The sequence below is a fragment of the Eptesicus fuscus genome, chromosome 15, assembly GCF_027574615.1.
Source record: "Eptesicus fuscus isolate TK198812 chromosome 15, DD_ASM_mEF_20220401, whole genome shotgun sequence".
Taxonomy (NCBI): domain Eukaryota; kingdom Metazoa; phylum Chordata; class Mammalia; order Chiroptera; family Vespertilionidae; genus Eptesicus; species Eptesicus fuscus.
The window spans coordinates 35,533,262-35,560,319 of NC_072487.1; the positions used below are offsets into that span (position 1 = coordinate 35,533,262).

Sequence of the window (27,058 nt, forward strand, 5' to 3'; positions counted from 1 at the left end):
GATACACTGTATTCTCAAAGTGCCAGCTGAGGTTAAAAAGGCAAAGCACAGCCCGGCTGGCGTGGCTCAGTGGTTGAGCGTCGACCTATGAACTAAGAGGTCACAGTTGGATTCCTGGTCAGGGCATATGCCCAGGTTGTGGGCTCTCTCATTATTGTTTCTCTCTCTCCCTTCCTCTCTGAAATCAATATATATATTAGAAGCCTGATGCATGAAATTTGTGCACTCAGCGGGGGGGGGGGGGGGGGGGGCAGCAGGGGGGGGTCCCTTAGCCCGGCCCGTGCCCTCTGGCAGTCGGGGAGCCCAGGGATCAATCGCCCAGCAGAGGGAGGCCCCGCCCACCCGCTGCAGTGCCAGCCGCTGCCGGCCAGGTAGCCTGGGCCTCCCTCTTTGGGGTGATCAATCACAGGGCTCCATGATGGATCACCCCAAAGAGGGAGGCCCTGCCCACCCGGACGGGGCTCCGCCCACCTGCCACAGCCCACTGGGCCTCCCTCTTTGGGGCCATTGTGGAGCCCCTCTCCCCAGCCCCGCCCCCCATATTGATCGCCCTGCCAGCTGGTGGCCTGGGCCTCCCTCTACAGCAGTGGTTCTCAACCTTTCTGTGCCGCGACCCTTTCATACAGTTCCTCATGTTGTGGTGACCCCCAACCATAAAATTATTTTCGTTGCTACTTCATAACTGTAATTTTGCCACTGTTATGAATCGTAATGTAAATATCTGTGTTTTCCGATGATCTTAGGCGACCCTGCTAGCGGTTCTCAACCTGTGGGTCACGACAATAAAATATATTTAAGGAAATCAATAAAATATATTTAAGAAAATAAAATAAAAGCCTCCTTTACGATCAATAAGGCTAGACAGGAAGGAAGCCCGAGCTGGTACGTCCCAAGCTACCTCACGTTAGCAGCTGGGAGGCCCTCCTGCCCGGCCACCGAGCCTCGGGCTCCGAGGCCAGGGCTCTGAGCAGGGCCCCCCTCTCTCACGTTGAGAAGCACAGGTTCTCCGTCCAAAGAGGAAGCCGAGCCCGCCTTCACCCATCCATCCCCTTCCTTGCTGGATGCTTTCAGGGAACGGACCAGCGTTAAACATTAAAACTAAAGCCCCAAACGGGGTCACATTTGCGTATGGCTTCGGAAAGGGGCGTGGAGTTGTACTTACAATTCCGTTCTGGACGCTGAAACCCAGCTGGTAGCGAAGGTCCGGCCTCCGGATCAGCACGGTGGTCACCGGCGGGCACCTCACAATGTTCAGCTTCACCCGGGCCTGGTTCTTCAGGCCCTGAAAAGGAGCAGAGCACCGTGGGGTGGCGACCACGCAGGCAGCACGCAGCACCGGAGGCAAAGGGGCCCCAGTGAGGCCCTGTCACTCCGCGGGCTCCCCACCTTCCCGCAGTCCATCGGCTCGGGAGAAGCCGCCCGCCTTACACGGGGCCCTGGCGGCCTGTGCAGAGACCGGCGGCTAGGGCGCGGCCTTCACGTTGGGAGGCCGGCTGTTCGTTGACCTGAGGAAAGGGGTCGTCTGCGCCACGCAGAGGCCAACTGCCCCGTGTGCTCGCGGCTTGGCGGAGGAGGGCGGCACAGGGTGTCCCCTGGCCAGGAGACAGACCATGGGAAATACTTTTTCTCCGAGAGGCAAACTCAAGCAAAGGACATCTAATTCCAGCCACTGGCCCGATGCGCCAGGCTCGCTTTCCCTCCCTCTCGAATGCTCCTGCTTCCCCACCCCCGTGCCTGTTCGTTCATCAACCTCCCCACAGGCGCTGGGCAAGCAGGGCAGGCAGGGCTCTCCCAGGCCTCCTGGGGAGAAGGAACAGGGCGCTGCTGGGGAGGAAGGGAGGAGGGAGGGAGGCTGGAGGTTGTCCAGGTTACAGGATGCTTACTGACACACCCCACCCTCTAAGTCAGGATGGAGGGCAGAGGGGAGGGTGGTTTTTAAAGATAAAAAGGGGACCTGGCCTGGTTTCAGAGCCTAATGAGTGAGCTTCCTCCACTCACTCTCAGCTACGCTGAGCTCAGGCCCACGCTCCTGTCCCCTGGCCACGCGGCAATGACCTGGTCTGCTCAGGAGGTTACTTGGGGTCTGGGGAGGTTGTGCTCCTCCAGGTCCTACCACCAACTGTGAGCTTCCTCTTAAAGGAGGCGCCAGACACAACCAGTGCGGCCCTGGAATCAAGGTCCACCTCCCAGATCTTGAGACCACCTGCTCTGTCCTGGGAGCGAGCGCCTGCCCTGCCCAGCGAGCGCCTGCCCTGCCCAGCGGGCGCCTACCCTGCCCAGAGAGCGCCTGCCCTGCCCAGAGAACGCCTGCCCTGCCCAGAGAACGCCTTCCCTGCCCAGAGGGCGCCTGCCCTGCCCAGCGGGCGCCTGCCCTGCCCAGCGGGCGCCTGCCCTGCCCAGCGAGCACCTGCCTGCCGGAGGGTCCAGACCAAATGGCCGACAGCAGGCATTTCCCAACCTGTTTCAAGTCATGTACAGAGAAAAGACATGGATTCGCACCCTGTGGCTGGAGGCACTGCTGCCCAGGCTTTGCTCCAAGGGTTGAGGCGGGCAGATCTCAGCACTCCTGCCAGGAACACCTGCCCCACTGGACTTCCATCTGATGAGGCCAGCTGACTGGGGAAAGGCTCAAGGTCAGCCCAGTGCCTACCCTCCAAAGGGTCAGAGGGGAGGGGGAAGCGGTTCCTAAATGAGGGGCCTGTGGGGTGGGTGGGCAGCCTCTCCTCCAGCAGCCACCAGAGCAGGGCCAGGTGTCCAGGACCAGCCACTGAGGAGGGCCAGGTGTCCAGGACCAGCCACTGAGGAGGGCCAGGTGTCCAGGACCAGCCACTGAGGAGGGACGGGTGTCCAGGACCAGCCACTGAGGAGGGCCAGGTGTCCAGGACCAGCCACTGAGGAGGGACGGGTGTCCAGGACCAGCCACTGAGGAGGGCCAGGTGTCCAGGACCAGCCACTGAGGAGGGCCAGGTGTCCAGGACCAGCCACTGAGGAGGGACGGGTGTCCAGGACCAGCCACTGAGGAGGGACGGGTGTCCAGGACCAGCCACTGAGGAGGGACAGGTGTCCAGGACCAGCCACTGAGGAGGGACGGGTGTCCAGGACCAGGTGGGCTCTACTCCCCCCACGTCCACTGTATGCCCTGGAGACAGCACCTGATCAATTAAAAAACGGGTCCAGTGTGTGCCCTGCGGGGCCCAGTGGGAAGAGACCTGGGAGAACGATGACAAACCCACTTCAGCCGGAAGGGGGCCTCCTCGTCTATAAGTAGAAAGCTGCAACGCCCACAGCTGCGCCTGAGGCCCCCCTTGGCCAGTCCGCAGAGCCTCCCCTGTGGCAGGCCAGGACTTCCCTTCCAGTTCCAGGTGAGCACAGACAGGGACACGAAACCCAATGTGACTGTCCAAGGCCCTTGGGTCAGAGCCGGATGATGGCTCCCCTGCTCCAGCCCCTGCCTTCCTCACACGCACCTGGCCCAGCAGAGAGGTGGTGCTGCATGATTTCAAGACCATCGGAATCTGTGGCAAGAGTGCGACATGCCTCTCTGAGTAGAAGTGACCCGCTCACCTCTGTTTCTAAGGAATAACGACACACTTTAGCTTGAGGGATGGGTAGGGCCTTTTTGCTTCTGGTTGTCGGACCTTATTATGCTTGGCCAATAGGTCTAGACCCGTGGTTGGCAAACTGTGGCTCGCGAGCCACATGCAGCTCTTGGGCCCCTTGAGTGTGGCTCTTCCACAAAATACCACGGCCTGGGCGAGTCTATTTTGAAGAAGTGGCGTTAGAAGAAGTTTAAGTTTAAAAAATTTGGCTCTCAAAAGAAATTTCAATCGTTGATATTTGGCTCTGTTGACTAATGAGTTTGCCGACCACTGGTCTAGACCTATCGTCCTCAAAAAGGGGACCCCACACCAGCAGCAGCAAGACCTGTTTTGTTAGAAATGCGGAGTCTGGGGTCCACCCAGACCTACTGAATCAGACACTACAGGGGTGGGACCTACAATCTCTGTGCTAACTAGTCTTCCCAGTGAGACTCCATATTGAGAACAACCGGTGCAGACGTCCACCGCCAACAATGAGCTCACTGCACCCAGGTGCCTGGGACCAACGATGCACTTACTCCCGACGCCTGTGGCCAGTTGCTCTGTGGGAAGGGGCTAGCAGCGTCGGGGTGCGGGTGAGGCTTGTGGGCGAGTTGGTTGGCCAGATGCCCGGTCGGCCATCTGTATGTCTGTACCACGTGTGAGTGCCCCTGAGACTGCTGTCCCTCAACACCCATGCTGACGTTGAAACCTGCCGAGCCACCTGTCCCTGAACCCCGACGCCTGCCAAGCACTGACCTGGAGGTTCGCAGAGCTGTCCCCGCTAATGTCCTTGTAAAATGGCAGCTACCATTAGGCCTATTTTATAAAAGAAGAAACTGAGGCTCAGAGATACTAACAACACACCCAAGTTCACCCACATCAACATCCAACCCCAGGTCTGTCTGGGTTCAAACCCAAGGCGTTTTCTCCTCCACCCTGATCCTCCACAGACCACGGGAGGGACCGTGTCATTCACGAGTCAGGCTTGCTCAGCCCAGGAGCCGGGGAGAGCAGCGGAGTATAGAGCGTGTGCCCCGCGCCTTTTGTTCCAGCCTCGCGTGGGCCGTGTTTTCAGCTGGCTTTCCTACCTGGCGAGTTCTTCAAGGGCCCCGCTGTGGCTTGCACTGCCTTTAATCGATTCCAGTTTGTCCCCTCAACGCAGGCATTTTGAGGGGCTCCATTTAGGTTCCCACCTCCAGCGTCTCGGTGTTCTGAACTGCTCTGTTTTCTGTGGCTGCCATTTGGCTTCCGGTGACTTGGTGTACACGCAGGCAGCAGTTACCAGCGTCGCCCGTGGCTTCTGGGACATCCCTGGGAAACCTCTCTGGTTCGAGAAATGATTTCAAAATGCAGCAGCGATGAGCTGAGCGGGATTCTCCCTGGCCTTCTGCAGGTCAGCAGGTCCACCGTCCACGCTGAGCTCTGGCTTTTGCTGCCGACAGCAGGGCTTGGTGCAGGGACTCCGCTGTGTCCGGAGGCCTGGGCTCAAGCTGTGTGTCTGCTGCCCTGGGCGTGGGGCCTCGGACACTCTGTGCCCTCCTTCCCCTCAGCCTCCTCATCGGCAGAACATCCGGTGCCACCCACTACGGTCTCTTCCAGTTCTCATTTCTGACTTCACCCCTTCTCGTGCCTTTTTTTTTTTTCTTTCCGAAATATATTTGCCGACACCACGCTGTGCTTAGCAACACCTATTTCTAAAATTAAAAACAGGTAGGCGGAGGGTTTCGCTCAGACATCATTCATGCGTGTATTTCTTTTCCCTTTGAGTGCTTCCTTTTTCTCGTTCACTTAATCAATAAATATTTATAGATCATTTGCATGTGCCAAGGAATGTGTTCGGCGCTGGGAGTGGGTGGAGCGGGGCCTTAGAGCTCAGGAGAGGGCTTCGGGGCACATGGCCGAGCAGCGAGAGGGCTTGAGTCCCTTCACTCCTCTCTCTCTCTCCCCACAATCACACCCCACGACACCAGGAATTTGTGGGAAGCAAGAGCAAAGAATGCTGAAACAGAGGCGTTAGGACCACAGCCCTTCAGACGAAGCCACCTGCTTTGAATGTCTACACCTGCTGTGTAGGTGTGTCTGTGACGTGCAGGAGCCACCTGAGGCGTGCACAGGGCTCCGGTGCGCTCCCTTCGGTGTGACCCTGCTTAAGAGGCCCGACCTGCCGCCCAGCGAACAGATTTCTAGGCGGGCCCGGGTGCTGCGCGGTGAGGCTGAGCGAGGTGGCAATTTGAAACGAACAGACCATGCGTTTGCCTGGCTGTTCCTAATCAGTGCTTCAAGTTGGGTCCCATTAGCTTGCGTTTCTGAGCTGCCGTTTTATTAGAGGTGCCAATGAAATAAATGGTCATTTCGTCCCCATGACAACGGTGGAATGGTACAGCACATTAAGAAATCTGGTGGGAGGGTAAGGGTAGGAGAGTGGGGAGGGGAGAAGAGAGAAGCCAGTGTGGTCTCTATGGCAACAGGCAAGCAGAACCAGGTGATCCTGTGGAAGGAAGGGGAGCGGTGCTCTGGTTTAAGAAAGGAAAATGCAATCAGAAGGGCAGGACCATGGAGGCAATGAGCAGGCCCACTGCTAACATGCTTAGCCTACCAATTATGCTTTGGGAATTATGACGGGAAAAATAAGAGCCAGGGAAGAAAGCAATTTAAAAAATTCAATACCTATAACTCCATTCTAGAAATGGATTCTATTTCCTATAATTAGGGGAGAAAGGTCAGCATGCATGAAGTGGCCAGACATAGACTACGAGGCTTTTTCCTCAAAGCACAGCCTGGGATTGGTGATCACCACCCGGGAGCCAGAATCCCACCCCCCCCACCTGCTGAACCGGAACCTGCATTTTAAACGAGATCCCGGGTGATTCCAATCAAAGTGTGTGAAGCACCGATTTGGCAGGATGAGAGCCGCTTGTTAAATCCGTCGAGGGAGCACTACACACACAGAAATAAGCAATGCTAACAGGAAGCCCCCAAGAGGCCCAGAGCATTCCCTGCAGCGCCCCCAGGTGGTGGGGGAGGGAGAGCGAGCATCTGCTCAGGTGCAGGCAAAAGGGTGTGTTGTCTAGAATTCAAAAACAATCCAACAATCCACTAAACGTTCGCATTCGGTTCTGGCAATCCAACTGGAATCAGTGGTAACATTTTCCCAGCCAGGGGCGATGTGGCTGAGCCGACACACTTCCCTCCCACAAAGCTGTGCGTGGGGCACCTGGGAGGGCAGCTGTGTCCTAATGGGGCTGCCCGCAGGGTACTTCTCCGCTGAGGGCGGCATGGAGGCACTGGTGTCCTCACTCTCCATCTTCACCAGTGACACCTCTTTCATCACCACATGGCCTTTTAATTTGCTGATTTCACAGACGCTTCATGTACAGACATCAAAGGTCAGCTATTCACGCAAACAAACCCTTTCCCGGAGGAAACTGCTCAGACGGTGCTGACTACTCTGAGCGAGCTTCCTTTCCACCTCGCTGTGTGATCCACTGGACAGAGGGTGAGTCCGCGTGTGGTACCAGGGGAAGTCCGCGCTGCCCGCACGGGCCTCAGCCTACCCCATCTCACCTGTCTCCTTCCTGGAGGGGGATCTGGACTTACGTGTGTGGGGGGGTCCAGGGCAAGTCAGCTTCAGAGTCTCTGATGACCCATCTGCAAACCAGGTGTTTGCTGTCCCCTCCCTAATGGGCTGTCTGTCATGAGGAGGAGTGGCGGGGGGGTGGGGTGGGGGGTGTGACTCTGAAGGGCCTGGCACTGTCTGGCAGGTGCATCATGGGCACTGGCATGCAGCCCCGCCAGTCCTCACGAGGTCCTGCTTATTCCCACCCAGGCCCCAGCCCCACCCTCACTCAGGTTACCCCCACTTCCTGCTCCTCCTCCCCAAACCTTTCTAGACCCAGATCAAGTCCCCACAAACCTCCCCCCGCCCCCACCGACCTCCCTCTCTCCTGACTTCTCTCTCCCCATCTGAACTTCTACCCGCCTAAGTCAGCCCTCTCCACCTCAGCGCCGTGGGCATTGGGCTGGGTCCTCCTTTGCTGTGGGGCTGTCCCTGCACGGAAGGGTGCTTGGCAGAAACCCTGGCCTCTACCCACTAGGTGCCAGCAGCATGTCCTCCTCCCTAGTTGTGACAAACTATCTCTAGACCTTGCCGTATGTCTCCCAGGGATGGGGTTCAAGAGCCCCCCACTGAGAACCACTGCCCCGGGTGCGTGACTGGGTGACTGAGCCGAGGACAATCCTATTGAGACAACGGAGAAGCTGCGACTGATTAGTGACGCCCGTTGATGGGCACAGTGTCAGACACTGGTGTTATCTGAGCCAAGGAGCCCATCTCTGATGTAAAAACGATTTCAGGGAGGAGTCTATAAATAGTAACTTGATGGTACACAGCCGAGTGCAAGCCCGTGCCTTTGGTATCTGTGTGCTCAGTGCCTGACACGTGGACTGTGCTCATAAATATTAATGACTGAGTTGCAGGCACGCTTCAGGCCTGCCACCGAAGTGGACTTCCCCCTCCCACCCCCAGTACCTTAATGATGCTCTGGCAGGTGGACAGAGGCAGGCCCACCAGGCTGGTGCCGTTGATGGACATGATCTGGTCCCCGATATTCAGCTTCCCCGACTTCTCGGCAGGCCCGCCATGCATCATGTTGGCTATGATCACGGTCGGCAGGATGGAGCCCCAGCCGGACTCCACGATCACCACACCCAGGATCTCGCCTTTCTGCTTCTCTATGAAGACCTGAAAGGAGAGAGACACTTACTTGGAAAGCCCGAATCAGCAACCCTCAGAAACCAAAGCATTTGCCCTCTTCCTGCCGTGGCTAAAGCAGAAAGACATTTCCCTGAGTCGCCAACCCTATGGGTCCTGTCTTCTCCGGATTCCACGGCATCGGCGTGTGCAAGAAACAACTCAACACGGGCCCACACCGTCTCTGTTACTCTCATTCCACATCAGCAATTTCTACTCGGCAATACAACCACGGGGGCACGGAGTTGTTGTTTTCCTGTAGTCCCTGGGGAGGGCGGGAGGGGGAGAGACTGTGTAGGTGAGAGCTTTGGTGGTGAGTTATGGCTTCCAGAAATAGCTTTTGGATTCTATGCACCGGTTCCCCTGTTCCACAATGCTTCACAAAGTCCCTCCAACATTTAAGATTCTTGGGTTAAAAGTAAATATATATACATCACAGAAACACTTCTCTGCAAGGAGAAAGCTGAAGAGAAAGAAAAAGAAAAGATGCTAAAGTTATCACCACCAAAAGGCTGGAAATGCACACAGGAAGACCGTGCTGTGGCTATGTGTCATTTTCCGTAGCTTTCCTTGGCAGGGCGGAGAAGACAGTTCATTTGGGAGATCTGCTGGCTGGCGAGGTTTGCAGACACACACAAAGGAATAGGATACTTGGTGGAAGACGCACCAGAGTGTGTGCACTTATTCACTCCTATTCACAGACACCCATATGCTCAAACCTGCACGGTAGTGGTGGCTGCTGGGGCCTGACAGAGCCTCCTTCACAGGCTGGCACCCCCTACCCCCTCAGCTGAAGCTCTCGGCTGGCCCCTTCCCTGGAGAGCTGCCCTTAGCCAAGTGGGAGACACCCCTCACAAGGGCTGAATTGTGTCCCAACACCCGGTGCTTCGGAATATGACCTGTGGGCTGGGTAAGGTGGAGTGCAGGTCCTGCCTGCCCCTGGAACCCACCCCAGATTTAGCTCAGGACTGCTGGAGGCCCTGGCTCACTAGTGATGGCCCTCTGCTAGTCTTTAATCACAGAGCCTCATGCAGTGTCCTGCTGACAGCACGCTCTCTGCCCTGCCCCCACCCCATCCCCGGGCTCCCTGGAGCTTCGACCAGGAAAGTACCTACATCTTTGCAGTTTTCCGACTTGGAGAAGTGGATCAGGTCGTCGTTGTACATGTCCTGGGTGTTGAGCAGGTCGCTGTACTCCTTCTGGCTGAGGTCCTCAGGGTTAATCCCGTTGGCCCTGAGGAATTCCTGGTAAGCCACGCTGAAGGCCTGCCCTATGGACTGTGCGATCAGCTGGGCCTAGACAGCAGCCAGAGAGGGAAGATGAAGGTCAGTAGGGCAGCCCTGTTGGGGGACAGCCTGGGCCCCATCAGGACCACGGAGCCCAAGGCATCCACTAGGCCAGTGGGGCCATTTTTGGTTTTGACAACAGTCACAAGGGAGCTACGGGCAACTGGGAGACAGGAGTCAGAGACACTGGACTTACAACCGTGCAAAGGACAGTCCTACCCACGGATGAGTCATTCGACCTCTCACATAACTTTCAAATAACCCACTGGATGTTCATTACATGTAACCCTGTGTCTAATCATCTGACTTCAGGACTCAACTCAACTTCATATAAAAATACAAAAGACCTTAATTATACACATTGAATGTTCCAAGAACACAACCACTCCGTAAACGGAGAGTGACACTTCGTTTTGGCCAACACTTTACAAGGAGTAGGCGTCACACCTTTGGAAAATCACCAGCATTAACACTGTTGTGTACCTGGGTTGCCAGCGAATCACATCACTGTCGGCTGCACATCTGCTGGCCCGTGGGTGACTCTGCCTGCCTGGGTGTCTGTCTGTCCACTTATCTATTTTCTTAGTTACCTTCATTCAAAATGTCAAGTACAGAGTGTTTACAATATTCAGCTGAGGACTGTGTTCTCACACCCACACTGATCACGTAGGTGCAAGCACCTCGTCACCCCACTATTCCTTCAGGAAGGGCTGGAGCCAGGCACTCACATATTGTCCTAAGTACAATGCGAATTGAGCCTGGGTCCTTTCGCTTCTCCTTGGTGTTACAGCAATACTTTGTTTTGTAAAAATGTTTTCAAAAGGAGAGGTTCCATCATCTGTGCATTTCATTTCAGGATGGATAGTATCTGGGCATCTAAATGTTTGTTGAGAAGCCTGATCTAGTCCAACCCTGCCTTTTCCAGGTGAGGAGACTTGAGGCTCAGAGACATAAAGGACCCTGCTCCAGGCCACACAGCTCACCGCAGGGAACTCTGCCTGCACTGCGCTTTCTCCTGCACCGAGCTGCGGCAGCCTTTCGCTGCAGCCATTCATCCGCATTCTGACTCAGGGTAGCCAGTAGCAACCGAGCACTTCCCACGTGCCTGCCATGCACTCAGTTCTTCCTGAGGATCATTACAGAAATCCTCCCAGCAAGCCTAGGGCCGGTGGGCGTATGGCTGGTCCACAGGCCCTCCTCCTCAGCTCTGTGCTTCAGAATTAGAAAATCGGGGATTTCAGAAAAGTAACAGGATGATCTATCATACACTGTGTGATAACCCTTTTAGGGCCTGGGGAAGTGTCCTATTAATGAACACAGGAATATTCCTGCAGCAAAACGTACAAGATTCACAGTAAGCTGGACAAACCCCATCAGTGACTTCATGGTGGGTCAGGGCAGGTTTATCAGCAAAGTGACTCCCCAAATCCCTTTGTTTGTCAGAGCTCTTTAGACTTTGGAACTGTGGCTCTGTGTTACTGTCCCCTCAGACAGGTAAGGAGACGGAGGTTGAGAGGTTAAGTTGTCCACGGCCTGGGAAAGAGGTGCAGTGGCGGGGAGGGGGTGTGAGGGGGCTGGATCCTGGCAGACTGATTTCAGAGTCCACCCTCCGCCCACCACATGGGACTGCCTCAGTGAAATTTGAATGGGTAGAAAACCACCACCAAGTCTTTAGAGTGATGTTTTAAAAAACACACATAATTCTAACCTCTTCTCCTTTCCCTACCTTCCCCAGTTTTCTTTTGCTTAAAAGCAGCTAATTAACGGGGATGGTAGTGCTTTCTGTGTGGCTGGCTGTGGGGAAGAAATGCTTGCCTTTCTCACTCTGAGAATCTGGTGGCTTCGTGCCACAGTCCATCCAGGCCCACCGCCCTGCGTCCGGCTGTGAAGCGGGAGGCAGTGGGCATCGCCTCAGGCTGAGGCACGCGGACAGATGAACTGAACAGTGTGCCTGGGAACACGGCCAGCCGACTTGCTGACCTCCGTGCACGGATGCACGTGTGAACACACAGGCTGCGGTGTTTCTCCAGCATCTACCACGGTCACACAGCAGCCGGCGAGGGGACAGTCTCCTGCAGAAGCTCAGCGGCCACACAGCCGGTACCTCGACCTCTCCCAGGTCCTGTGCTTAAAAAGCCACGGGTAAGATTCCCAGGTCCGCGCTTGTCCTAACTCCTGCTGGCTCGCATTCTTTCGTCATCATGTTCCCTGGCAGGAAGCCCAAGGGAAAGAAAGCCTCGGGGCTCCAAGCCAGATGGAGGTGGCAGAGGGCTCCTCATACGTACACATGTGGGTACAGGGGGCCTTCGGCCCGGTGAGCAGAGCTAACCCCCCTTTTCACTGGCCTGCAGGACACACGAGGCTTACGGTTCTAAATTGGACTCTTTGGGAACTTTCCGAGAACCTGCTGAAGCTCACTTTCTCCCGGTGTGCAAGTCTGGCCTCGGTGTTAAAGGAACAGCAGGGAGAATGGCGGGGACACGCGCTGCAGGCTCGCTGCCTTGTGGGCGACTTGTCCAGAGACCCAGACAGTGAAGACGGTGCAGAAAGTGTGAGGGCGCCTCCTCCCCGGGCTGCAGCCGGGCAGCTCCGACTCCCCGGGGGAAAGTGGCTTGCTTCTGCCCAGCTTGTTGGAGGAAGGCAAATGGCTGCGGCTAGATGAGCATGTTCATGGAGGAAAAATGGCTTCTTTTAGGAGCCAAGGTTGCCACAGGTTTTCTTTAAGTAGAAAGGGCTCTCTCTGCTCAACAGGAGACACAGAGCTGGTTTCACTGTGGTAGGAGGTAAAACATCAGCATCATGGCTGGTTTAGATCTCTGCAGTTCAAAACCACGGTGGGCTGTGGCCGGCCCGGGGTGGGGGGCTTCCAAGGCCTGCCCAGCCTTGGAGACACTTGGATGCTATGCAGCTGGAAGCTGGTGGCCTCACCAGCGCTTCCAGTTCCACCCGGGGAAGAGGACTGAATGGGAGGATGGGCCCCATCTCTGTTGAACATTCATTTTCTCTGTTCACTGCATCACCTGGAGAGATGGGGGTCAGGCAGCTTTTGACAGGAGGAGCAGCAGGTTGTCATCAGGACTGAAGGTGAGCAGGGATCCTAATGTTCCAGTAGCCTCCAGGGTAGCCCACACAGCCAAGAACTTTATTCCCGAATGCCCTATTGCCCCGGTGAGACCCGCTCAGGCCTCCAGGGGTCGGGCTGAACACCTCCCTCTCGCCTCTCATTTAAGCTCTGGCAATTCGGGCTCCTTGCATTTCTTCAAGCTGCATCAGCAGGCCCCTGCCTCAGGGCCTTTGCACATGCTCTCTCCTCACTCCTCTTTACTCAGATCTCTGTCAGATCTCGCCCCTCAGGGAGAACTTTGTTGATCATTCTCCCTGAAACAGCCTCTGGCCCTCTATCCTGACCTAGTTTTAATTTTTCTTTATCAAACGTCCCGTTACCTACTTTTGTATTAAGTATATTTATCGATTTATCTTCTGTCTCCCTACAGCCCTCAGGAGTACCTTGTCTGTTTTACCCAGCCTTATGTGCCTAGCACTAGAACAGGGATAGAAGGCTGAGTAACACACAGTAGGTGCTCAATTAATATTTGTTTACACATGTGATTCAGGTCCTGAGAAACAGAGAGAATCTGGCCACCCAAAGGCAGTTCAGGGCACTGGAGGGAGATGGGGGAAGCACCCTTACGTCCTCAGACTCGAAGACGTGGCAGATCATCTTGTACTGCCTTTTCCCATCCTGGGACGGGTGCGAGGCTTCCACGTTCTCCTGGGAGTTGGACCTCGGCATCCGCCTGCGGGCCATCAGCACGACAATGTTCCCGATGTCTGCGATGTAGGAAATGGTCCTCAGAGGGTGGTCCATCATCGTCTCCTGGATGGGGAAGGGAGAGGGCGGCAAATCAGGGCACCATCCAGTGACCCCTGGGAAAGTCTGTCTCCCCACAACCCAGCCACGTGGGCTCCACATGCAGGGGGCTCCGGTGCTCACAGCAAAGACCCTGCGAGCAGGTGTGTGTGCACCCACCCGGCCTGGGCCCAGTTCCCGGGGCTGATAATGACCCAGGAGGCCTGTGGCAGGTGAAGAGAAATGTCCATCATTTTACAACCACTAGACTCTCTGGTGGGGAAGGTAAAATAAAAAAGATAAAAAATCTGCATGTGATGGTTGCACTGTGTGTGTGTGTGTGTGTGTGTGTGTGTGTGTGTGTGTGTGATTTTAAACAAAGGTTTTTAAAAGGCTAATCTGTTCAAGGTCACAAATCTCCTGATAAAAACTTAGGAGATTATCAAACAACATTCACAGTTTCTTTTTTCCTTTGTCTTTAAGAAAACAGTCCCAAGGCTCCCTGCACACCCAGCCCAAGCAGGCATTGCAGACACAGCCTTCTAGCATGTACAGAAGCCCGCATCTGGGGACAGCTGCTCTGCAGACACGGGTACGGTCTCTGCATTGCCGTGCTGCTAAGCTTGACCCCCGGGAAAGGTGGGAGCCAGCTAATACCTGTGTGTCAGCATTCAATACTTTGATTCTCTGCGTAGAAATGAAGAGATCCACTTCGGTCATTGGCTGAGATTCGCCTTCAGGAGCCTGAGAAGAAAAATGCACCGAGAGAGAGCTTAGTACATTCCTCTGGCCCAGGAGATGGAAGCAAGGTGAGCTCAGACACAGGCATCGAGACACAGTCACCAGAACAGCAGTGCAGACTCCAGAATTAGGCTGTCAGAGCTGAAGTTACCGCAGAGGATGGGCACACGAATGAGAGTTAGCATTTGCGGGTTCCAAGGAAAAACACAGGATCCCCTTGGCTGCTTCCGCTCTAGAAGCAGGAACGTACTGTAGCAGATTTGGCTCTGGGAACGAGGGTTGCCAGTGGCCCTTTCTGCAAGGCTGTTGGAGCCCAACATATCAAAGGAAGAAGGGCAACTGACTTGACACCTGAGGAACTCGGCAAAAGCAGTCTGCCCCTGCTCCCGGGACCGGGACGACGTTTCCAGCAGGTGCAAAGAAAGGCATCTGAATGCAGTTCTGGTCAGAGGGTCTTTGTGTTCACAAACCGACACAGCCACACAGAAGCAGCACCCTGAAACGCCCCTCCCCCCCCCATTCAGAAAGAGCCCAATGCGTCCATGTCCCATGGGTAGCTCATAAGCATCTAGAAGCTGCACAACCACAGAAAGCGTATCCGTCTGGCTCACTTAAGGCTTAACTCCGCACACGTGTGGTTATTAGCGAGTTTTCTTTTTTGCATCCAGCAATCTGACAAATCCGCAAATCAAACATGACTCTCATCGGACAGACCCAAGTCCCTGCCGCATCAATGCCTGAATGGTGGGAACTTTCACTCGAGCGTAGGACTCATTTAGCATCTCCAATCTGCTCCCTGCCGTTCCTCTCACGTGAAATGACTCATGAGCAACAGAAAACAGCCATTTTAGGCAACTGAGTTTTGAGAAACGTTGGCTTATGGGGCGGTTCAAAAAGAAATCTGAACAAAAACTTGCTGGATGCAGAAAACAAAAACACGAAATAATAAAAAGGGAAAACATAAATAAATGGAAAGAACAGGCATAACACCAAGCTGATGAAGTTGTTGGTACTGCACCTTCTTCCTGCTTTTGGCTAATTTCTGGGCCATCTGCTTAGCATGGAACAAACAGAGACAGGAGAACAGTTAGAAAAGAATTTGCAGAGACTCCAAGTTGAAAAGGAAATTGACAAACTAATACGGATAGTGGTATAAAGTATTGCTGTGGGAAGACTGACTTAAAAAAAAAAAAAAGTCCCACTCTGTAGACAATGGATTTCCTAACTCAGAATTTAATAGATGGCAGGGGGAGTAGGAGGAAAGAAATTTATTGAGTTGCAATCTTATACTTAACTGCAATCAATGTCTTCAAAGAATCAACTTCTGTTTCTGTTGGTTTTCTCTTTTATATGCCTGTTCTCTATTTCATTGATTTCAGTCTACATCTTTATATTCTCTTTCCTTCTCTGAGCTGAATTTGCAGACTTTTTCCAGCTTCTTGAGATGAAAACGTAAGTGATGGATTTTCAAACGTTTTTTTCCTGATATACTTATTTAGAGCTACGGCTCTCCCTCCAAGCAGTGCTTTAGCTGTATCCCACACATTTTGATTTGCTGCAATTTAATTATCATTTAAAACATTTTCTAATTTCCACTATGATTTCTCTTTTGAACTTTGAGTCACTTAGAATTGTGTTATTAATAATAATACATTTGGAGATTTTCCTAGTTATCTGTTATTCATGTCTGAATTAATTCCACTGGGACAGAGAATATACCCTGATTTCAATCCTTTGAAATTTATTGAATCTTAGCCTGTATGGCCCTGAACATGACTGACTTTGGTGAATGTGTCATGGGGACTTCAAAAGACGCATTCAGCAGTTGTTGAGGATAGTATTCTATGAATGTCAATTAGGTTAAATATGTTGACCAAGAGTATTGTTCAACTCTTGTATGTTTTTGCTGATTTTTTTGTCTGCTGATTCTAATATTTATTAGAAGTGTGTTTAGATCTCCAGCTGTTACTGTGAATTTGTCCATGACTACTTCTGTCAATCTTTGCTTTATCCATTTCATAGCTATGTTATAAGGTGCATACATATTTAATATGTTTGTCTTCCTACTGACTCGATCTTTTGTTGTTTTCCCTCTTTAGTAATACTTCTTGCCTTAAATTTGTGTAATATCTTGTAGCCTACACCTAACTAGAAATGAATGTAATATTCCCCTCTTTTCTTATAAACAAAAGCCTAGTTGATAAAAGCAGACTCTGGGGTTGAATTGCTTGAAACTAAACCCTGGCTCCGCTACCTAACTAGTTGTGTGATTTAGAGTGAGCAACTTAACATCTCTGTGCCTCAGTTTACTCATCTGTCAAATGAGGATGAACATAATATTGACCTTATAGGGCTGTTCTGAGGATAAATACATGCAAAGCTCTTGGAACCATGCCTGGTGTATTATGAGCACTATATTTGTGTTTGCTGTCACATGACTATAATTCACGTATATCAGGATGCAAGTTCTTGGCTTTCAATAGGGCTTGCTATACACACGAAGATCTTGTACGAATAATGGTGAGTCAATGGCCAAACCAGGATGCTGCTGTGGTGATGGGGTGGGAGAGGGTCTGCTCTCTCACATTCTTGGTACTCACCTGGTAGAAAGCTCTTTTGCTCTCAGCAGCACAACCTTACTTCATTAATGACTAAGGTGTCTTGTCTGTACTACCTCATTGTGGAAAAACTGGATGAGTCAGCCATCCCAGCACCAAAGAGCTCATCTGTGCTACTCCCAGGAGTCCAGGGCAGCCCAGGCTGCACGGGCACCCAAGCTCGTCCTGGTGAAGAGCCTGCGATGGAAAGGCTAAAGGCGGCACCTGCAAGTGTTACCCTGACTGACGCTCATGAGAAGTGCAGAAATACTGACGCTACGTCCACCACAGGTTCTTTTGTGGAATCGGGAAGTTCTGACCTGCACCAGTTATAATGCGATGATAAACGACTGCTGTGAGATCCTAATGTTTGTTTTCTACCACTTCCCCTGAAATAATAGGATATGAAGTGGAATGAAATGGCAGTAACATAAGAATTTCCCTTATTTTTTGATACGAAAACCTAACCGCTGTTGGTCAAAATGCTTCACTCTAGTGATCTGAAAGGGCCCTTTCAAAGGAAAATAAGTCTGCCACCAATGGAATGCCCACATTCTGTTTTGTTTTGTTGTTTTTTTGCTAGAACTGGTGATAAGGAAGAGGATCCAAATGGCAGACTGAGTTTCATGAAAGGCACTCTGAAATAATGTTTATGAAGTTAAAAAAATATTTTATGCACTTATTAGAGGAATGCCATCTTTAAATCACTTATGATATTCAAGTGCCCTGGAACAAATTATAATGTAAAATTTAGACATAACATTGGAAATGATAGAGAGGGTCGGAGCCAGAATGAGGAACTGGAGTAGCAGAGAGAAGTCTGAGAGAACCACAAAGCCAGCATGCATCCTAAAGCAAGAATGACAACATCCACTTAAATCCTGTGTTTCCTGGAATTGATCACGGCTTACCACCCAGCAGGGTGTGTGCAAGGACATAAACGGTGGCACCGTCCATTCAGTCACTCAATGCACAATGTGTATGGAGTGTTAAGTGTTGTTAAGCCCCTCTAGCTTATTCACACCAGGGCTCCTCCCAACTACTGAAGCTTTCTCCCTGCTGACAGTATCCTTCTAAGTGCTACAGGACTATCAATGTAAAAGCTGACAGCAGCCCTGCGAGGTAGGCACAACATTATCCTCATCTTCCAGAAGAGGAAACTGAGGCACAGAGAGGCTAATTAACCTGCCTAAGGTCACACAGCTGTTAAGTGGCAAAACACAGATTCAAACCTGGAAGTCTCACTATACACTCCAAATTGCTAGTTGTGTGATCTGGGCAAGTTTTTCATCTATCAACTCCTCTGTTTGTCTGAAAACAAAAATGGGATTAAATAATACCTACCTCACAGAATTCCCCACCCCCTCCATTTTGAGGAGTAAATGAAATAATGTATGCATAGACTTCTTCAAGTTAGATGGGAAACCACATGGCTGGGACAAAGCTAGATGGACAGAAATTTGAATTATACAATTAAATCATAATTTTTGACATTTAAAGAAAATCTTTTTATAAAAGAATGGAAAAATCGGATCTTTGGCCCTAACTGGTTTGGCTCAGTGGATAGAGCATCGACCTGTGGACTGAAGGGTCCCAGGTTTGATTTCGGTCAAGAGCATGTACCTTGATTGCATGCACATCCCCAGTGTGTGTGTGTGGGGGGGGGGGGGGGGCGGGGTGCAGGAGGCAGCTGATTGATGTTTCTCTCTCATTGATGTTTCTAACTCTCTATTCCTCTCCCTTCCTCTCTGTAAAAAATCAATAAAATATTGGATCTTTGGGGACAGGCTGGTCTTTACAGGTATAGGGATAATTGATAATGATCCTTACAAAAATGCATGGACCAAAAAAAAAAAAAAAACTCAAAACACCACTTGTGACCTAGTCACATGAGCTTCACAAAGGTAGAAAGACTGAAAACATACACACCATACTCTTTGTGGACATGAAGCAGTTACTGAGGCTCAGCAGGGGTCAGTAGCCACTCCCCCCACCGCCCATCTTCCAGTTGAGGAGCAGAGAATAAAGTGGGCATGAGAGTGGAATGAGGCATGGAGATGGAGTGGAGAGAGAGAGGAAGACAAGGGAGCTGGCTACACTGGATAGTGTTCAGGCATGATTCCCACACTGTGTGTGTGTGTGTGTGTGTGTGTGTGTGTGTATGTGTACGCGTGCACGCACTTTAGATACAGACGGCATGAAGAGCAAAGTTCTTTCCAGAAGTTTCTCCCAAAATGTGTTCCAGAGAATCCTAGCAACAAGACTAATTTAGCAGGCATCACACAGTGATACTGCATCTCTGTTCAAATAACTATGGGAGCTTCTGGTTCAAGAAAGCGAACTAAATCCCCTTGGTGCAGGACTTCTCAGAGCCTTCAATGGGGCAAACAGCCAACAGGATCTACTTTGCAGCATTTCTTGAGCTTATCTGCCAACAGGACGCTGTCAATGAGAAGCGCTCGGCTTGACTGGGACACCACAGAGCTCAGTTGGACACAGACGCTCTGGAACCAGGGCGGTCTGCCCTTCTCCGAGACAGTGGACATCAGCGTCTCCTGAAGGGCTTATGGAAACACAGATTCCTGGACCCTACCCTCACCTGCTTCTGACTAAGGCAGAGCCTGGGAATTTGCATTTGCAACAAGTACTGCTGGGCCAGGGATCCCACTTTGAGAACCATTGCTGTAATGCATTCCTAAGTAATGGGGGGGCTTCTTGCCAAGATATTATTTCCTCTAGAAAACGATGAACAACAAAGACAGAAAGGCTACATTAGGGAGATTCTAAAGATGATTTTAAAAAAAAGTAAAAAGAATGGCAGACGTCTTCTGATCCTGCTGTTGCATTAGGTGCACCTTATTTCGCACATTTTGGTGGGAAAAGCCTTTCAGTTTCCCACTCCTCAGCCTGCCCGGCATTATGGTTACTGTGACGCTCGTCTTTACGTCCTGTTAGACTGCACGCTTCCCCGAGTCGAGGACTGGGTCTTGGTTGACTTTATCTCCTACGAGTCTACCACAGGGGTCTGCATTGGAACAGTTTGCTTTTTGAGCCAAATTCCTCTGTTTTCTCTTCTCATTAAGTAGAAAATTCCCGCCTAAACCACAACTCCAAATTCTCTCCCCATTTGGCAAATACATCTGTAAATTCTTTGTTAAACTAAGAAAACCGTAATCCTTATGTCTCCAGGTGTAAATCCAGTACCAATATTCAGTGCTGGTATACTAGTACAGTTGGTGCTAGGTGAGTGACAGATACCACAACTGATGAACAGTCAGACATTAAAAACTGTTTCAAAATGGGAGCCTATGCTTCAGATCTAGTATTTGCTCAACAAAGCGCCACAAACATCCATCAGGGCACAGAGAGAACATGGGCAGAGGGAAGAGAGGGGGCAACGGGATGTCCCTGGGAGGAAGGAGGAACTGGAAACCAGAGGACGGAATTCCTCGGCCTCTGTTTAGGGGAGAGCACCAAGGCCGAAACTACTCACCCGTTTGTGGTGAGGGTATTGCTAAATGGGTTTCCAAAGAAATCCACAGAGCTCTCCTTCCCTCCTTCCTGGATGGACACTGTAAAATCTGCAGCCTTACTCTGCTCTATGTTTCTCTAGACGTAGCCTAGCAAACCTCGTCCCCCAAAGGCCAGCCTCTCTTCAGGAGAAAGCATGGCGCCACCTCCCTTAGACAAAGTGTCTCCTGGGCATGTGTGGGCAGCGCAGGGCACACTTCCCTGGAGACCATCCTGACTGACTTAGACAAGTTCTCTTGGCCCCCCTCTGCAGTAGATCAAGTCTCTGCGTGCCCCGCAAAGAGTGACTTGCTGCAGGGTGCAGAAATAAACTATGGGTCTGAACGCAACTGTCTCCACTTACAATCTGAGAAAGAGTCAGGCTTGGTGCAAAGGCAAGCAATCCGAAGGGCATTTAGATGGATGTAGAAGGAACACAAGGCAGACGATGTAAATGAGAGGCAACAGTTCCTTCGGAGGCACGGCAGCACACTGTGAAGTGATATCTACAAATGAAATGGAACCCTTTAACCTCACCCCTCCGGAATGAATTCCTCCACACCAGAGTCACTTGCTGGAGAAACAAATGTATGTTCTTTAGATGCCTACGCTACCCTAGGCAGGTCTAAAATGGATTTATAATCACCCTCTCTCGTGCTCGTTCTGATGGACAAAGCCACCTAATTTTTTGTGCAAATGAACAGTGAAACTTGAAGCAAAGTGCAATAAAACGAGGTGCGTCTGTGGCTCATGGTAGGCGTGGTGCTGGATGCTGTAGTCTAGCCTGAGCCCCGCTTTATGTCTGGGAGATGTGCCTGTGCCTGCTCCCCACAGCCCCAGGTCATCGAGTACCATGTCTGTCTCACAGTGGAAAGACAGAAACTCTATCTGTAGGAGTCCAGGACGATCAGTCTAGGAGGCCAATCAACAACGTGCCCAGAATGAAACCTGACCCTTCATATGTTTTAAACCTTGATGGACAGAACCCAGGAAAGAACTAATCTCAAAGCAACACGCAGCTTTCGGTGTTAGGGGTCTTCGTTCGGGGATGGACTGCTGCTTTGTTCTGGAAGACTCACCTAAGTGGGCCCGGGGAGTGTTCCCCGACAGGGAGTGCAGGGGAACACTAGAGTTTTGGAGGAGATACACCTTTGGCGTGTGGCCCCATCCTGGACACTGCAGGGCATCAGCATCTCTGCCTCTGACCCACGAGAGCCAGTAGAAATGCCCCCGACACAGTAGCAATCCAAGTGCCCCCGCGCATCTCCAAACGCCCCTGTGGGAGGTGATCCCTGTCTGCCCGGAACCACTGAGCAAGGCGCACCGGGCCTCTGCACTCCCATCGACCCCCGGAAGCTGACAGCACTGTTAGGCTGGGAAACTAAGTGTTGTGTTGAGAGCTTAGCTAAGCTACTCGGTGGTCCTGCTGCCTCAGCATCTTTTTTGTATGGCCAAGTGGTCTGCAGTGACCTTGAACAGACACTAGTCCCCTCATGCAGGCACATTCTCTAGATAACAGCCTGAGGCATGAGCAAAAGTAAGCTCCTTTGACTCCCCCAACAGCCCTTGATCAACAGTCTTCCCCACCTCCAGGGCCCTCCCTGTCTATCCCCTTAGATAAGACCCCTGAGGAGCTTACCAAATCCTGACTCCTTCTGTTTGAATTGACCAATCTCGTCCTAGCTCAGGAACCCCAAGCACCCCACCCACGGGTCCTAATAAAGGCAAGTTCCCAGGCATGTTCCTCTCTCCCTCTCCGCCTCACCTTGCCGTGACTTCCCTACACGGCCCCTCTAGGCCTTCCTCCAGGACCTGTGAGCAATAACTTACCGATTTTAATTTCTCTTGTGGTCTTTTGCTCACCATCTGGCACCCCAGGGCTCTACTTAACAAGTTTTAATTCAACAAAATCATAACATGCTGTTCTTGGTGACTGCGGGACACGAGGAGTCAGAACTACGACCCTGTCGATTTAGTTTTCCAAGTTCACTGCTCTGGGTGAAATAAGACTGAGACGCAGCATGTTCTCTCAGAGAGCTTTGTGTTCTTGCTTTGAAGGCTGTGCCGGGGAGATCCTAGATTAAGAACAGTGGGAGGATCTGGCAGTATTAATGTCACCCCTTTATGAGAAGGGGTGACAGTGGAAAGAAATGAGGCCAGGCTTGGCTGGGCAGCTCAACAGGAACCCGATGTTCTACTGATAGAATTACTGAGTCTGAAAGAGCACGAAGGTCTGAGGGTCAGGCAGATATGTTTTCATGGAGCTGTCCTGCTGGGAAGTCTGGGGCAGGAGGCCCCTCTGTGGGTAGGAGGTGGGACTTCCTTTGAAGGCAGTGGACCTTCCTACTGTCAATCATCCTGGGAGAGGCTGATTATGGGAGAAAACATGAAAACCTCGGAAGGGGGCCTGGTGGTCGCAGTGTCTCTAAGACACAGACAAGGTTTGGGCTGCCCAGACGAAGGGGTGAAGTGGGTCCCTGACACACGGGTGAAACTGGCAGGACTCTGTCAGTAATTTTGACATTGGGCTACCTTTGATGCAACTGTAAATTACTCTCTCGTTTATACATCCCAATTCCCAAAACCTGAGCAATGTTATCCAAAGCTGCGGCGAGGGTTTGCTCTACAATGATGGATACTTAAGGGCAGGGCCACATCGCTGACTCAATTCATTTCTCATTTGTGCTGCTGAGTGTGAGGGTCAGGCTCTCACTTTCTAAATCGCCATTTCCCGTCCTCCGGAGACCCCGCACAGCCTTGGACACATGAATGCTCAAGAAATATTTTGTCCTTAAGTGAGAATCAAGGACTCACAGCGCCTGCCTTCTCCCCGTGCTCCCTTCTCATTCCACGCGGTCACACAAACACCAGGGCGAGACTTGTGAGTGTGTGAGCGAGAAGATATAAAAACGTGAATGGCTTCTCGAGGTGAGGACTGGTTTTGACCAGCTGAAACTGGATACAGCCAATCCTGGAGCGCCCTCACCTCTCCCATCCTGCTTGAAATACCTGGTGCTGGTGTCAACAGTGACGCTCTCCCTGTGGCTCCAGGGTGGCCGCCCAGCGGTTCTGGGTGCCGGTGGCCCCTAAGGACACGGGAGTGACATGATGACACTGAGTGTCTCTGTAGACCTGAGGTGTGTCTGGCTTCGGGGTGGAGATCCTAGCGCTCTGTGTTTCCATGGGCTCACACCTGTCTGGCTGGTTCGAACCGGTTGTGAACGATTTAAACTGGATGAAAGTGGTTCTTCCTGAGCAACACGGGCGCGCTCCCTGTCCATCTTGGTGGAACAGATCCAAACAGGTTACGAGGGACTCAGACTAGTTTAAACGGGGCTAGCCTTGCTCAGACTTGTTCAGACGAGCCAGGCTAGATCTGATCAAAGGGCTCATTTTCCTTGAAGCAAACCAGTTCAGCTTAGCTTGAGCAGGATCAGCAGGTTCAAAAGCAAAGGACCCAGTTTGAACCACGCTGTCAGTGGAAATACAGGAATATAACTCTCACGTTAGAGATACTACTCGACACGAGATCTGTCCTCGTCAACTCAACTCCTGAAAGTTCAGGATCACATGTATTCTTTTTCTCAGAGCGGCCACTGAGAACAACCCAAACATACAGTGCTCCCATGTAAGGACTCCAGGACACTTCAGAAATCGTTCTTTCTCGTTAGAACTGTGGCAGGAACATGTGTAAGCCCTGCCTGCAACGTCACCCCAATCCACTCTCCTCTACCCTCAGGACTAGACAGTGAGGTGTGGGGGCGACCACTGTGGGCGGCTCAGGTACCCGCCGCTGCCCCCCGCCCCCGCGGAGCACACGGCCCCCCTCACCTTGATCCTGCTCACCGCTTCCTGGGCCTGCATCATGCGCACGTTTTTGGAGGGAGTTTTGTCGGAGAGCAGCTGGGTAGAGCCAAGGTAATTGGCAGCAAAAATGATTCCATCGATTAAGTCTTCAGGGTCACAAGGTCCGGGAACTGTAACACACAGAGGCACCTTGGTGAGGGAAGCCACTGTGGGGTGGGCCTGCCCAACCCCTGCATACACCCCTCCCCACTGCTCACCTCTGGCCCAGGGGGCCGGTCCTGAGGGCCCTGAGCAGTCTAAGGTACCCATAACTGCCTCCACTCGCCCCTCATCTTCAAATAATAGGAACAATTTTTTCTTATAGTCACTTACTTCAGCCAGACCGTGTACTGTGAGAAATGATGTGCAGATTTATGTAAACACAGAACATGACATGTTTCATGAAGGCTATTGCTTCTCCTGTCACACGGTGAGCTCTGGGGACAAGGACTATGTAATCTTTGGCTTTCTTGTGTCTGGTCAGCACCTGTCAGCCAGTGGGTATCAAATAAAGAAGCAGCTCCTTGACTTGCTACTGATTCCTATCTCCCCTCTCCATTTTATCTATAATGGGGGAAGTAAATTTTATAAATAAAAAATCGAGATATTTGTTTCAGAATGTTTGGTTCCCATAATAGCCTCTGACCCCAATTTTGGGAGATAGCTAACATTACTCCGAAGCTGCCGTCTCATGCTGCTGATCCTGCTGATTTATAGACCATAAGTTCCTGGCCTGCATCTGCATACAGATCAGTTCCAGGGAAAATGGGAATTTGTTTCATTGATCAACCTTTTAAATCAAATGTTAGCCCAGCCAGTGTGGCTCAGTGGTTAAGCGTTGGCCCATGAACTAGGAGCTCAGGGTTCGAGTCCTGGTCAGGGCACATGCCTGGGTTGTGGACTCAATTCCCAGTAGGTGGTGTGCAGAAGGCAGCCGACCAATAGTTCTCTCTCATCATTGATGTTTCTCTCTCTTTCTCTCCCTTCTTCTCTCTAGAATCAATAAAAATATGTTTTAGGAAAAAAAATCCAACCTTAGTTTTATTTTATTCTTTTTTAAAAAATATATATTTTATTGATTTTTTACAGAGAGGAAGGGAGAGGGATAGAGAGTTAGAAACATCGATGAGAGAGAAACATCGATCAGCTGCCTCCTGCATACCCCCTACTGGGGATGTGCCCGCAACCACGGTACATGCCCTTGACTGGAATCGAACCCGGGCCCCTCCAGTCCGCAGGCCGACGCTCTAGCCACTGAGCCAAACCGGTCAGGGCCCAACCTTAGTTTTAAATAATTAAGAGGAGGTATCTGACTCTAACCATAATCTGCTGTAAACGTTATTTGAAGTTAGAACACGTCTGGGACTAATATATAACTAACTCTGTATCAGATGCACTAACAAAGGCATTCTAATTCTGCAATGAAAACATGTATTTTCTTTGGCTTGAAGGCTGTGTTTGGGGAGACTAAAATATACATCTTAACCCACAGTTAAAACCTCCAGGTCTTAAATTAGATTCCTTGAAATGGAAACAATTTGCTCTTTCCGTTTGGAGAGCTAATCTGAAATGGTTTTAATTTTTATCCTCCAAGATGAAGCTCATCTTGAGCTTAAACAGCCACTTCCCATGATAAGCTACTTATCAGGGGGCAGACTTAAAATAATCTATTCATTTTTTCTAAAACCAAGGTGGTGATGGAAACAAAGGAATTAACAATGTTGCAGGAAATGCCTTCACAAAGTGTCTGTGTAGTAATTACATAAGGAAACCTGTTATTTGTCTTATTCTCGATCTTTCTGGGAGAGACTTCTAGACAAACACTGGGAGGTACATCGCCATACTTGTAATTTCCATTCTTCTCAATAACCCTACGCTCCTCACCCTGAAACTTTGGTGGATGTGGGACGAATTCAGGTTATTGACAATATACAGATGAGTGGTACAGCAGGGAAGCAGCAGTCTAACTAAAATGACGTAAGGACAAGTTTGGAGCCACACTGTGTTTTGTAAAACGTGGAAGAAGGTCAGTCTTCCATTACAAACTCCTGTGATGCATGCACAATGCTCCTGAACCACAGTCCCTTTTGTCGACTAGGCCCTGAGAAAGAAGATCTCATCGGGCATAGTCACTTTTAAAATATTCACTTGTGAAAATAACGAATGCCAAAGAAAAAGGAAAATTAACCACCTCTTTCTGGAACTTCCAATACCATACCATAGTCATCTCTGATTTAGCTCTACTCACTGAAAAGGCTCCCTCTTGAGGCCTCGTAAGTGTGGATATGCAGATGTGTTTAAGAGCAATCCAAACAATATTTAAATGACTGTGTAAATGTCAAGCAGCCAGGAGACAGAAATATTGGGTCTAAACAAATTATACATTCAAGATATAATCTCATGCCTTTAATCCTCCAGGGAAACTGATTACAATCAAATGTCACTGTCACTCGATCGTACTCAGCAAAAAAAAAAAAAAAAAAAAAGCATCCTAATTTCCTAAGTGCATTTTAGGCTTAGTGTGTTATTAAAAACAAGTTGTCATATTCCTAAGTCAATGAATCACAGGTTCATTGTGGTCTTTTGGGACGTGTTTTTCTTCCCAGTGATGCCTTTGTGTTGCCTCCATCCTCACCTCGTGTTCATGCTAAGCCTGAGCACAGCTACGAAGGAAAACGGAGCTTCCAAACTTCCTATCACTCCCAAAGCTGCTCTCCTAGAATTGTGGAGCTTGACCACAACAGCACAGGGAATCTACAGGTTACTCGGGAATGGGACCCGAGTCACTGAACCTACCCCAGGACCATGTTCTGGGCTTCAAACCTGAAGGTCCAGAGAGGTTTCGTGCCCAGGCAGTAGGACACACTGGCTGTGTCCTCACAGGATCCAAAGACCAG

The 27,058-nt window shown here is 51.1% G+C and overlaps 1 protein-coding gene across 3 annotated transcripts in view; it reads right to left on the reverse strand.

The window, feature by feature from the left end:
* The window catches only part of APBA1 (amyloid beta precursor protein binding family A member 1), a 61,256-nt gene that overhangs the window by 2,668 nt on the left and 31,530 nt on the right, over positions 1 to 27,058 (reverse strand). For all 3 annotated transcript variants that reach the window (XM_054727180.1, XM_054727179.1, XM_008142109.3), the window contains 7 exons: positions 24,147 to 24,292; positions 15,227 to 15,259; positions 14,125 to 14,211; positions 13,309 to 13,494; positions 9,447 to 9,626; positions 8,110 to 8,322; positions 1,163 to 1,282 (listed from right to left, as the gene is read on the reverse strand). In XM_054727180.1, the coding sequence (XP_054583155.1) occupies positions 1,163 to 1,282; positions 8,110 to 8,322; positions 9,447 to 9,626; positions 13,309 to 13,494; positions 14,125 to 14,211; positions 15,227 to 15,259; positions 24,147 to 24,292 (965 nt within the window). The remainder of the gene's footprint in view (positions 1 to 1,162; positions 1,283 to 8,109; positions 8,323 to 9,446; positions 9,627 to 13,308; positions 13,495 to 14,124; positions 14,212 to 15,226; positions 15,260 to 24,146; positions 24,293 to 27,058) is intronic.